This window comes from Mandrillus leucophaeus, unplaced genomic scaffold, assembly GCF_000951045.1.
Source record: "Mandrillus leucophaeus isolate KB7577 unplaced genomic scaffold, Mleu.le_1.0 Scaffold1237, whole genome shotgun sequence".
Lineage (NCBI taxonomy): Eukaryota > Metazoa > Chordata > Mammalia > Primates > Cercopithecidae > Mandrillus > Mandrillus leucophaeus.
Genome location: NW_012100732.1, coordinates 517569 through 530830, shown reverse-complemented (window position 1 = coordinate 530830; position 13262 = coordinate 517569). Strand labels below are relative to the sequence as shown.

General features: G+C 39.2%; 1 protein-coding gene across 1 annotated transcript in view; it reads left to right on the top strand.

Annotated features, from left to right (window-relative positions):
* Positions 1 to 4401: 4401 nt before the first annotated feature.
* Positions 4402 to 13262, top strand: part of OVCH2 (ovochymase 2) — a 19879-nt gene continuing 11018 nt past the window's right edge. Inside the window, exons 1-7 of the mRNA XM_011971672.1 lie at positions 4402 to 4489; positions 6123 to 6232; positions 7010 to 7101; positions 10381 to 10553; positions 10900 to 10995; positions 11236 to 11387; positions 12200 to 12389. Of these exons, the coding sequence (XP_011827062.1) occupies positions 4402 to 4489; positions 6123 to 6232; positions 7010 to 7101; positions 10381 to 10553; positions 10900 to 10995; positions 11236 to 11387; positions 12200 to 12389 (901 nt within the window). The remainder of the gene's footprint in view (positions 4490 to 6122; positions 6233 to 7009; positions 7102 to 10380; positions 10554 to 10899; positions 10996 to 11235; positions 11388 to 12199; positions 12390 to 13262) is intronic.

Sequence of the window (13262 nt, the reverse complement as noted above, 5' to 3'; positions counted from 1 at the left end):
TCCTAAAGTGCTGGGATTATAGGCATGAGCCACCATACCCAGTGATTATTTTTCTTTATTAATTGTTTCAAAGACTGCTGAATAGTCATTAGTGTTGGTCCCATGCATCTTCCGAAGATTATTAATTTTTCTAGTGTTATTGTGAAGTCATATAACACATCACAGTCTAAACAGTCCCCATGGGTATCATTTCACTAACTACCAAAGAATTACCCCATATGCTGTTATCTATATTTTACATATGAGGAATACAAGGATCTAATGGCTTGATGGACTTGCCCAAGGCTACACTATTAGTAAGTGTTGCAGTCTTGATTTCAATTTATGGTTTTTTAAAAAATTATTGATGCCCTACCCTTTCTATGATGCTATCATGTCATCTAAGCCCTTGTCACTTTTTCTGCGTGCTTTTTATTTTTCTCTGGCAGGTCAGAGGATTTGGTTCAATTTTGTCTTTTTCTTTTTGGCTTCCACCAATCACTAGCTTCAAAATTGACACAAAAGAAAGAAAGAAAGATGCATTTGCTAAATTTATCTTCTCAACTGGCCTCCTTCACCACTTCATAATTGTAAGAGTTATCTTTTTTATTGTCCTAAACTACCTCTTTTTTTCTGGCTGTTCTCACTCATCTACATCTCCTGCTAACTTCCTTTCTCCATCATACCATGAAAATTTTGTCTTCATAAAAACTGGTATCTTGGAGACAAGCTACAGAGGCTGAAGCATAACACATCAAGTTCTCACCAAGAATTTGGGAGCTAATTATAACTCTTCCAAACAGACTCCTATACAGCTTCCTTTCCCCTATTTTCTACATGCCTGTGTGTGAATTTTTTTGCTTTTGCAGACACTGACTCAGACAAATCCCTACACGATTTTCCTTCTATTCCCTCTCATTCCTGGCCAGCTCACTTTTGCCTAAGTTTGTTTCTTTGCTATCTATCTCCTGTGCTTAGTATGTATAGGAACTTCCCCACTCTTCCTTACCCCAGTATTCCTGAAATTCCTGGGTATAACTAAACTTCTTTCTGGAGTACTCTCATTTCTATTCTAAGACTCAAATGGAGAGAGGGGGCAAGGTGCTCCTTCCTTTGCACAATTCACAGCATTCCTCAGTTCCTAATCATCTCTTCCCTTTTAAAATTTATTTTTAAAAAATACCCTTATTGTGTTTGATTATCCTTGAGGCATTCTCATATTGTTCTTAATTATTTTACACTTCAACTTACCTTGCATTTGCCTTTAGTGTCATCTATTAGTTGCTACAGGGAATATGCAGGTTTTTATAAAAGAGGATTCAGTGATTCCCACTTAGGGATTGGATTAAGTGGGCAGCCTGAGAACATACGGTGTGTCCTGCTCCTGCTCCAAATTTATGATAAGAAGAATGTATTAAATAAATGAACTCATAGCAGTGCTGGAAAACCTGAAAAAGGAAAGCACTTTTAGTGGTCCCAAGTTATGAATATTCCTAGAAAGATTAGAAAGTAGATGGAATTCAATTAAGGAAAGAACCACAACCTCACATCCCCGTTAGGAGAAAACTGCTGAAAAAGTTCTGGAGTAGACCCACTCCAATTTATTCCAAGTAAGAACCAGTTGGTGTTTTCCCCTGGGAGGGAGATGTGAGGGGACATTTGGGCCCATGGAGCAGGGCAATTCCAGGTGGCTGGAAACTTCAGGAAGAATGAGAAGCAGACAGGTCGAGAAACCCAGTTCCTGGGACTGTCTACCAGACAGTACATTCTGTTACTTTCTCTGCGCCCCTGGGGGTGGCTGAGAATATTCCTGGTGGTGAGTGTTTATGGCACTGTTGATCAAAATTGAGGCTGTCAACACAGAAAAAAAATTATGAAGGTTTTCTGAACCTCAAATGTGAGGATTGATCCAGGAAGACACAGCAACAAAGTTGGAGGTGTTCTGAGGTCTGTCAGAAGGTGAAAGGTTTTGATGGAAAAATCTGAAAAAAGAGAGAGGGCATTCCTCATACTGTAGTCATTCTCTTTTCATTGGAAGGTACAATACAGAAGTTATAATCATTAGCTATGGATTATATCACAGGGTTATAGGAACACATTAAAGTCACAGCTCTGCAATCAGTAAAATACAGAATGTAGAAAATGCTAAAGGACTAAATAACCAATTCTTTCAACAAAAATAATTGCACAAACAAAAAGAGAGAAGAAAGTTATGGCTTTAAGAAAAACAGAAGATATAACAACTAAATGAAACAGGTAGACCTGGGATTTTCTAGGTATAGAATCATATCATCTGTGAAGACAGAGAGTTTTGCTTTCAGGATAAATTTTGATACTAATTTCTCAACTTGGGGATATACAGACAGAGAAAACAATATATTTGAGTCCTAAATCCATGTTTGGTGCAGACTTTGGTCCAAAATTCCCAAGAGAGATTTTTTCCCCTTTAAAAGATTTAATAGTTTCATGTATAAAAAATTGATTTTATACTACCATGCCAAGCAACACTTTAATATAGTCCTCTCTGTAAGTAACTACAATGTACAGTTATTATAGTTCCTATCCAAACTCTGGGAGGGTTGAATAGCTGGCCTTACAAAAACGTAGTGTCTTAGAACCTGCTGCACCACCTATGAAGAGCAAATATTTTAACAGCAAGGGGGCCACATTTTAGCCCCTTAGGAGATGAAAGTAACAAACTCTTAATGACCAGCTTCATGTGGTGAAGAGTGTGTTGATGTGTATTGACAGTTGTGGTGATGCAAGAGCTTGAAGTAAATATCCTCTCCTGAAATTAAGGAGTAAGCAAGAGCTCATCATATTTCTGTGTGACAATCAATAAAAATGCTCCACTCCCACATTACAGAGGAAAACTCATCATTTTTTCAGTACAGAGTCAAATTTTATTGTCCTATGCTATGTGCCTACTTTAGGCTTGTCAAGTTTGGTGCATTCTAGGCCCACGCTAGGTCTTTCTGCACTTTTGACATTAGCAGTACCAACTTTTAGACAGAATACAGTGAATTTGGGATCAGAAAGGTCATATTCCTAGTCAAGTTGCTCTTAAAAGTGATTGATAAAACACAATAGCAATCTAAAGAGAGCTTGCTGTCAAAGGAAGATTGAGACTTTGTTTAGGGCTTAGACATTGATTGATTACCTCTTGGGGCTATCACCCCATACCAATAGCCAAAAATGCTTGGCATCAGGATTACAGTAGTTGTAGACAAAGCCTCAATAGAGGTTTGAGTTTCGTTTCTTTCCATAAGGCTACAGTCTAGATTAGTGTACCTAAACATGTAGTGCTTACAAATGTTAGGTTTTACAACTTCTCTGTTTTGCATTTATATTATCTGTATGTGTTGTATTTTCATACTTTTTTTTGTACAAAGACAAAAGTTGCCAAAAGGAAATTAAGAGTTTTGGGGTTGACATTTGTTATTTTTAGTGGGTAACTTATAAAAGTTGACAGAAAAATGTTATATTCCTATGTGGTCATAGATGGCATTGACAATCCTACAAATATTTCTCACACACTGACCATGTGCCCAAAACTCATTGAGGAAAGAGGAGGATGTACAGGTCATCATAGCCACTTTACTCCCTCAAACATCTACCAAGCATTGAAGTAAAGGAGATTTAGTGTTTCCCTTCTACACATACAAAAATGATAGGGGAATGCAGAGTCACAAATGCCCCAATGGACAGTATCCTAGATGACTTTCTAATAGCAGGGCTTCCTGAGTGTGACACCCAAGTATCTTTCCACTTCTCTCCTTCACCAACATATGTTTATAATAATCGCATAGTTACATTTGCAAAATAAGATAAATAAAAATATTTTAGAATATTGGCAGGGCGTGGTGGCTCACACTTGTAATCCCAGCCCTTTGGGAGGATGAGGCAGGCAGATCCCTTGAGCCCAGGAATTTGAGATGAGCCTGGGCAACATGATGAAACTCCGACTCTAACCAAAAAAAATTATATACACTTGGATGGGTCGTTTGCAAAAAAGTAGGGACGTGTACCCTTGTAAACAAGGACAACTTTGATAGTCAATCCTTTTATAGAAAGTAGTAAGCTCTACAAAGGAGCAAGTAATGTTTGCAAATGCAAACCTTACATGCTAACCACTTTGCTAGCCAGATACACTCTGGAGGAATCAACTAATTGATGTAGGTGTAATAGGATATGTAATATTGTTTGATCAAGACTTTGCTTCTGTGGTTGTTTCTCCACGTCTTGCAAAAGATCTTTGCGAAACACTACATTCAGAAACATCAGATGGACATGCTTGATATACCAAGTCTTGGTTAATGAATAAACTTGTTTTAAATTGGCTTATTGCTGTTCTCCCAAGGCTTCCTATTTTTCTTTGCTGTCGTCTCTCTAAAATTTCAGGGGAAAACTGTGAGTCTCAAAATGCTTATAAGCAGGAACAAGCTGATTTTACTACTAGGAATAGTCTTTTTCAAACAAGGTAAATCTGCAACTCTTTTGCTCCCCAAAGGTAAGTTTCAAATGAACTCTATAATTACCTTTATCTGAACCTTTGATGACAATGGACATCACAACTCCACTCCATGTTTCTTTGGGAAAATAGGAGAAGCAAATATATTTTGGTTATCTAATTGTTTTTAAACAATTATTTCGGACTTATCTCCTGCAATCAGCATAGGACACAGGGTGAAACATTTATAGAATGCAACTAATGTATCCAATTAAGTGAACAATCCCTGTTTTCTTCACTTAGTTTCCCTAAGTGAACTGAGATTGTTCACTTACTTGGACCCATTACATAATCCCATCTTCATTCATAGAGCAAAGTCTGGAAATCAGCATGGATTTGGAAGCATTTTTAATCTTTTGCAAAATCATCTTGCTGAGAAATATGAAGTATGTTCACTGTAGTATATTGTAAATGGTCTTTTTTTCCCTTTCAACTAACTTAAGCTGAAAACAGTTCTTGGCAGACTTCTCCTTGGTCAGACTTGTGCCAGCCCTGAGAATCAACATGTTTTCTGACTTGACTTTAGTGAATTCGGGAAATTGTAAATTTTGTATTTAAAGTATTTATGACTCATTTGACTGAAACAGTTAGAAAATAAGCTTTTGATCCAATGTCATCCTGGCATTGGGTTCAGGATCAAAACACTTATTGTTACATTCATGCTCTGCCATTATTCAGCTGTGCATCTCCTTGATTGTTAGTTTTCTCATCTGCAATGTGGGGATAACAGTGTTTCATTTATAGGCATAGAGTGGCATTAAATGAGAAGCTGTATGAGAGAGCTTTGAATACTTTAACATGTTGATCTAAATAGCTATGCTCTTAAGGATGTGTTCTCAAGAAAAATCATTTGTTCGTCCACGCAGTGTTTCTAAGTGCTTACTTATGCCAAGAATTAAGCTAAACCTTAGAAATGCAGAGGTGAATAAGGCAATTTTTTTTCCCTCGAGTAGTTCATCGTCCAATGATGGAGGCAAATAATTCATTATCACAATTCTGCATGACAAGAACTATAAAAGGGGTGAAGAAAGTGTGCTACAGAACACAGGGGAGAGGCAACCCCACTTTGAGGAAATCAAGGAAGACTTCCTAGTTGAGGTGATCTGCAAGCTTAGGAATAAGAATTACAGAACTTAGGTAGGCAGTGAAGCATGGTGATTATGAGGCAAGGCTAGTTCTAATCCTCCTTCGAAATATGGAAAAGGATGACCTCCAGGAGGGACAGAAGATGTGCCATCCTTGAGTTACCAGGTGGTGATAAACATCCTTAATCTAGCCTATCCCTTGGCTGAGGAGTCAGAAAACCCATTGAGGGCAAAGAAATAAAAACAACTTTTTCAGGGATAAAATATTTTACATAAAGAGAAAAGAGGTTTTTCTTCTATTACTTAGCAAACCTCTATCCAAGTACCGACTTGTGAATCAGGACACTTCACTCCACTCTTCTTAAATAACCTGTCACTTTCCATTCCTCAAAAGAATTAAATCCAATAAAGATTTATTGATATCTGACTGTGTGCTGGGCACCATACACTATAGTCTCAGACTCAGTTTCATGGGTGAAATAGTGAAGATATTACCTCAATCCTAGAAGCTATCTAATCATTTAACGTTTGTTTCATTTTTTTCTTAGCTCCCAGTTGTGGGCGGAGTCTGGTTAAGGTACAGCCTTGGAATTATTTTAACATTTTCAGTCGCATTCTTGGAGGAAGCCAAGTGGAGAAGGGTTCCTATCCCTGGCAAGTGAGTCTCAAGGACTTCTATGCATCAGGAACTGTGCTAGATTTTATGGTTATAGATATTTCTAAGGTTAAGTTTATATCTTTGAGGAGCCTACAGCCTAGTTGGGTTGAAAGACACAGAATAGTCATCATGGCATGTGATGAATGTCATAAGAAAAAGTATTTACTTGTATATAGTAAATCGTTTTAGAATCAAGTCAAATATCGCAAATAGGATAAGCAAAAATTAGAATGTATATTGGAGCGGTAGGATAAAGAAGAGGCTTGAAGAAGCTATAGGAGTCAAAGAGTTAGGAGTATGAGAAAAGTGGTAGATCCAAACAATTTTCCTAAGAGGCTTAGAGAAATTGGAGCATGTGTTGAAAGGCTCCCCAGCCCTCACCTTGCCTTTCTTCCAAACCTCTTCAGCTAGACACTGCTATATCTTATACTCTTTTGTCTTCATTCACAGACACTGTTCATATTGTTAGAGCAACAGGTCTGCGTCAACAGTGTTATAAAAATAAGTAAATACATCCCAACACTTCTAACTACTACCTCTGTTGACACATACTTACAGCCAGTCATCTCAAATTAACTACCTCTCATCTAGACCAGGGTTGCCAGCACCACTCTTCTTTCTGAGCGGTAGTGTGTGAACTTTATCTTCTCACAGTTCATGATTCTTGATATTTACGAGTGAGATATCTGAGTCTGGTTTTGAGAATAGGCTTCATCACCATGTTTAGGGGGGTCCCAGAGCATGAACTTGCTTTCATTTAAGGTATTTGCATTTTAGGTGTCTCTAAAACAAAGACAGAAGCATATTTGTGGAGGAAGCATAGTCTCGCCACAGTGGGTGATCACGGCGGCTCACTGCGTTACAAACAGGTAAGAAAGGCCTAGCCCATGGGTGAAGATCAGACCACCATTTCCTCTCCTTTGGAATTATCAGCAATAGCTCTGTTAAGACATGGACCTGTGTGATGGGTGAGTATTGCTTTAATAGAGGAACATCCTAATTGCATGACACAAATGGGGCTGGGTGACATTGTCAGGTGGCACTTGGTCAATGACACATATTCTTTTCAGAGGCAAAATTCGTTTTTACTTAAAATAACTGGAAGTTAATAATAGTATCCAAATCAGAAAAAAGAGCATTATAAAGAAGGATTTGTGAGAGTTCTCTTCTAGTTTTCTTAAATTTCAGTGAAAAAATATCTAGTTCATTATGCATCTGAAGAAATGGATAAAAGAAAACAAAGGGGGTCCAGTAAAATAGAAAGTAGGCTCCCTGTCTTCTTTCCCATTAGGAATAAGAATTACAGAACTTAGGTAGGCAGTGAAGCATGGTGATTATGAGGCAAGGCTAGTTCTAATCCTCCTTCGAAATATGGAAAAGGATGACCTACAGGAGGGACAGAAGATGTGCCATCCTTGAGTTACCAGGTGGTGGTAAACATCCTTAATCTAGCCTATCCCTTGGCTGAGGAGTCAGAAAACCCATTGAGGGCAAAGAAATAAAAACAACTTTTTCAGGGATAAAATATTTTACATAAAAGAGGTTTTTCTTCTATTACTTAGCAAACCTCTATCCAAGTACCGACTTGTGAATCAGGACACTTCACTCCACTCTCCTTAAATAACCTGTCACTTTCCATTCCTCAAAAGAATTAAATCCAATAAAGATTTATTGATATCTGACTGTGTGCTGGGCACCATACACTATAGTCTCAGACTCAGTTTCATGGGTGAAATAGTGAAGATATTACCTCAATCCTAGAAGCTATCTAATCATTTAACGTTTGTTTCATTTTTTTCTCAGCTCCCAGTTGTGGGCGGAGTCTGGTTAAGGTACAGCCTTGGAATTATTTTAACATTTTCAGTCGCATTCTTGGAGGAAGCCAAGTGGAGAAGGGTTCCTATCCCTGGCAAGTGAGTCTCAAGGACTTCTATGCATCAGGAACTGTGCTAGATTTTATGGTTATAGATATTTCTAAGGTTAAGTTTATATCTTTGAGGAGCCTACAGCCTAGTTGGGTTGAAAGACACAGAATAGTCATCATGGCATGTGATGAATGTCATAAGAAAAAGCATTTACTTGTATATAGTAAATCATTTTAGAATCAAGTCAAATATCGCAAATAGGATAAGCAAAAATTAGAATGTATATTGGAGCGGTAGGATAAAGAAGAGGCTTGAAGAAGCTATAGGAGTCAAAGAGTTAGGAGTATGAGAAAAGTGGTAGATCCAAACAATTTTCCTAAGAGGCTTAGAGAAATTGGAGCATGTGTTGAAAGGCTCCCCAGCCCTCACCTTGCCTTTCTTCCAAACCTCTTCAGCTAGACTCTGCTATATCTTATACTCTTTTGTCTTCATTCACAGACACTGTTCATATTGTTAGAGCAACAGGTCTGCGTCAACAGTGTTATAAAAATAAGTAAATACATCCCAACACTTCTAACTACTACCTCTGTTGACACATACTTACAGCCAATCATCTCAAATTAACTACCTCTCATCTAGACCAGGGTTGCCAGCACCACTCTTCTTTCTGAGCGGTAGTGTGTGAACTTTATCTTCTCACAGTTCATGATTCTTGATATTTACGAGTGAGATATCTGAGTCTGGTTTTGAGAATAGGCTTCATCACCATGTTTAGGGGGATCCCAGAGCATGAACTTGCTTTCATTTAAGGTATTTGCATTTTAGGTGTCTCTGAAACAAAGACAGAAGCATATTTGTGGAGGAAGCATAGTCTCGCCACAGTGGGTGATCACGGCGGCTCACTGCGTTACAAACAGGTAAGAAAGGCCTAGCCCATGGGTGAAGATCAGACCACCATTTCCTCTCCTTTGGAATTATCAGCAATAGCTCTGTTAAGACATGGACCTGTGTGATGGGTGAGTATTGCTTTAATAGAGGAACATCCTAATTGCATGACACAAATGGGGCTGGGTGACATTGTCAGGTGGCACTTGGTCAATGACACATATTCTTTTCAGAGGCAAAATTCGTTTTTACTTAAAATAACTGGAAGTTAATAATAGTATCCAAATCAGAAAAAAGAGCATTATAAAGAAGGATTTGTGAGAGTTCTCTTCTAGTTTTCTTAAATTTCAGTGAAAAAATATCTAGTTCATTACGCATCTGAAGAAATGGATAAAAGAAAACAAAGGGGGTCCAGTAAAATAGAAAGTAGGCTCCCTGTCTTCTTTCCCATTGATCCTGCCTCTCTGGGATTCAACCCAACAACTTCCCTTTACCCACTTTCTTGTGTTATCCAAATATCCTATTATTGGCTATGTTCTGGGCATGTACTAGGCTGTAATCAAGATCATGTTCCCATATAGTCATTCTTTCATTTCAAGTCTGCAAACATTTCCTGGATGTTTACTTTGTGCTAGATACCAAAGATACCAAAATGACTAAGACATGATTTCTGCCCCCAGAGACTTGACTTTTCTTTTAAAAAGAGTCAACCGATCATCTCACAGCGATGTGACAAGTGGTAGGTAAGAGAGACATTATGTGTTAAGTTAGGTACCTAATTTGGCCAAGAGTCAGGGAAGTATACCCAGAGAAAACATGCCTTCTTCAATTTTGTATAGAAGCATCACTTCTGGGAATGAAGGGTCTCAAACGATGGCAGGCTGAAGTCTCTATCTATCTTAATGCATCCCACCAAGTTCCTTTCAGATAACATTAGTTAGTTATAACACAGTTTGTGCTTTATAATATACACTAAGCATAGGATCTCTGACATTGAAGTAGCATGCTTACTGGGAATCACAAATCATTCCAAAAGGATCTCACTGATATTAGGTCAGGTCAACCTCCCAGGGTAGCTGAATAAACTCCCCTATAGCTGTAGAGACCTGAACTACAATGTATGTGCCTCTCTAGATAATTTCAAATAACATTGCAAAGTTTTAAATTCATCATATCCTTGGCTCTCTATGAACCCACTCTTCACTAGTCCTCTACTGGAAGTTGGAATCTCTGAATTTTTTTCTAACTGTGCTGGAATTATTCTCACTTTCTCTGCTCAGCAGCCTCACACCCCATATTTTTTATCCATATCATTTTAAAGAAGCCAGTGTGTCAACCATTGCAACTGTATTCAGAAGCACAATGAAATTCATTCATTTTACTGTTTGCTTTCCATAGAAACATTGTGTCAACTTTGAATGTTACTGCTGGAGAATATGACTTAAGCCAGATAGAGCCGGGAGAGCAAACTCTCACTATTGAAACTGTCATCATACATCCACATTTCTCCACCAAGAAACCAATGGACTATGATATTGCCCTTTTAAAGATGGCTGGAGCCTTCCAATTTGGTAAACATTTGAGGATCGTGTTGAATTGTCTACCCCAAATTCTCTATAACCTCTGTGCCATAGCACATTTTCTGCGGTATATGTTCTGGGTCATGCACTTTGAGACAGGGATTTGGGCTTGGGGGTCCTACCTGAAACTCTTTTTGCTTGTGGTTCTGGAGATAGCATTACATGGAGTCAGGAGAGGGTTTTCTTGATCTGACAAGTAACCCCTGGAGGTGCCAGGCAAAGCTATCACAACTCTTATGAGGTCTTTAGGGGACCACCTGGATACCAACTGGTAAGTGGCTTTATAGTGTCCTCTCCTCCATGAATAAGACAAGCCCTACCTTGCTCTTTTCTTCAGACCATTTTGTGGGACCCATATGTCTTCCAGAGCTGCGGGAGCAATTTAAGGCTGGTTTTACTTGTACAACTGCAGGCTGGGGCCGCTTAACTGAAGGTAAGAACTTGTGTGCCATTCCTCTTAGGCAGAGGTCAGAACTTTCTGATGGGTAATCAGAAAATGGAATTTTAAATCAATTTTTTAAAGACAGTTGTGCATACATTTTTAAAGACAGAGAATGCCACATTGTACTTAGAAATTCAAGTCTTTCCAAGTGACACAAACACAAATGATGCATCTTCAACTCAGAAAGGGTGAAAGAGTTCCTGCTGGGGCTTCCATCTCTATGTTTTTCAGATGGCGTCCTCTCACAAGTCTTGCAGGAAGTGAATCTGCCTATTTTGACCTGGGAAGAGTGTGTGGCAGCTCTGTTAACACTAAAGAGGCCCATCAGTGGGAAGACCTTTCTTTGCACAGGCTTTCCTGATGGAGGGAGAGACGCATGTCAGGTGGGTGGGAGCTGCGGGGCTGTCAGGCCCCAGGCAAGGCTTCCCTTGGTTTTGTTTTCGTCTAGTTTTCTTAAATTTCAGTGAAATTTAATTTAATTAGAAAGTATATTGGAGAGGTAGAATAAAGAATAGTCTTGAAGAAGCTATAGGGGTCAAATAGTTAAGAGTACGAGAAAAATGGTAGATCCAAACCATTTCCCTAATCAGGCTGCAGGAAGACTGATCCCAGGTAAGGCAGGAATCTGGAAAGAAGGGTTAGGAGTACCAAGGGAGGTTAGGTCAAAATAAAGGGACAGTGGAAACAATCTGTTTTTAGCAGGAAGTGTGATTTAAAAGAAGTCTTCTGCTTTTTCCAAAAGACCAAATAACAGAGATAATGCCAAGAATGAACTCGGGGTTCTCCCATTCCTGAAGGATGGCTGACTCTTTTCTATTTAGAAGTTTCCAGTTTGTGGACGTTGGAAACTTTACACTTTGCCTCCATTCTTCCTACTAACCAAGGCCTGAAGTCAGTCTCACTGCTGGCCAAGACTTCTCTGAGTCTGCAGCGTGAGATAAGAGAAAGAAGAAAGTCTGCTACTTTGATGAAAGCCATCCATGAGGAAAAGGGAGGTGGGATTGTTGGGTTCCAGTGATATTTGAGGATCATATGGGAATTGTGCTGGGATCTTCAGATACAGGACCCTGAGTCTAAATTATTAGAAGTGAAGAAATGACATTGATCCTCCTCCAGCATCGTTGTGAGGAAAAAGTGAGCACTTTGGGGCATAGACACTGACAGTGGTGCTAACAGAGGCTTTTTCCCTCTGCAGGGAGATTCAGGAGGTTCACTCATGTGCCGGAATAAAAAGGGGGCCTGGACTCTGGCTGGTGTGACTTCCTGGGGTTTGGGCTGTGGTCGAGGCTGGAGAAACAACGTGAGGAAAAATGATCAAGGATCCCCTGGGATCTTCACGGACCTTAGTAAAGTGCTTCCCTGGATCCACAAACACATCCAAACTGGTAACTAAGCCATCACACAAGGTTAAGAAGCTGCCATTCTGCTAGGGTCAGAGAGAGCATCATCTGAGTCTTGGCAAATCAGAACACCTGAACAGACAGGCTCTACCTCTGTTCTCAGTGTAGCACACAAGGATTGTGAGATTTACCAAGTCTGAATAAAACAAGAGTAAAATATGGTATGTGGAGCAGCATGCAAATTTTCAATGAAAAATGAATCCATCTATCCTAGACTTTCTCAAACTGGCCTTTAATTGAAACTATCTCAGTTGATCATATGCTTTCACCACTTACTTCTCAACAAAATCCAGCAAACTATAACAGATCAGTAGTTATCAACCAGGGGCAATTTTGCCCCCAGGGACAGTATCAGGAGACATTTTTATTGTCACAACTGGCAGGGCTGAGGAGTGGCTCTGGTGTCCAGTGGATAGGGGCCTTGGATGCTGCTAAACATCCTACAAAGTACAGGACAGCCTCCCACAACAAAGAATGATCCCTCCCAAAAGGTTAATAGTACCCACATTGAGAATCCCTGGCATAGATCCAGGTATAGTAAGTCTGAGAAAGCCAGGATGTACATGCAGCCAGGCCTCCGTATCTGCAGGTTCCACATCAGCAGATTCAACCAACTGTGGATCAAAAATATTTAGAGAAAAATAAAATGATAAAAATAACAATACAATAATAATGACAATACAAATTTTTAAAAGTACAGTATAACAACTACTTACATAGCATTTTCATTGTCTTAGGTATCGCAAGTACTCCAGAGACAATTTAGAGTGCTGCATAGGGGAAGACATGCCTAGGTTATCTGCAAATACTATGCCGTTTAAGGATTTGGGCATCCTCAGATTTTTGGTATCTGCAAGG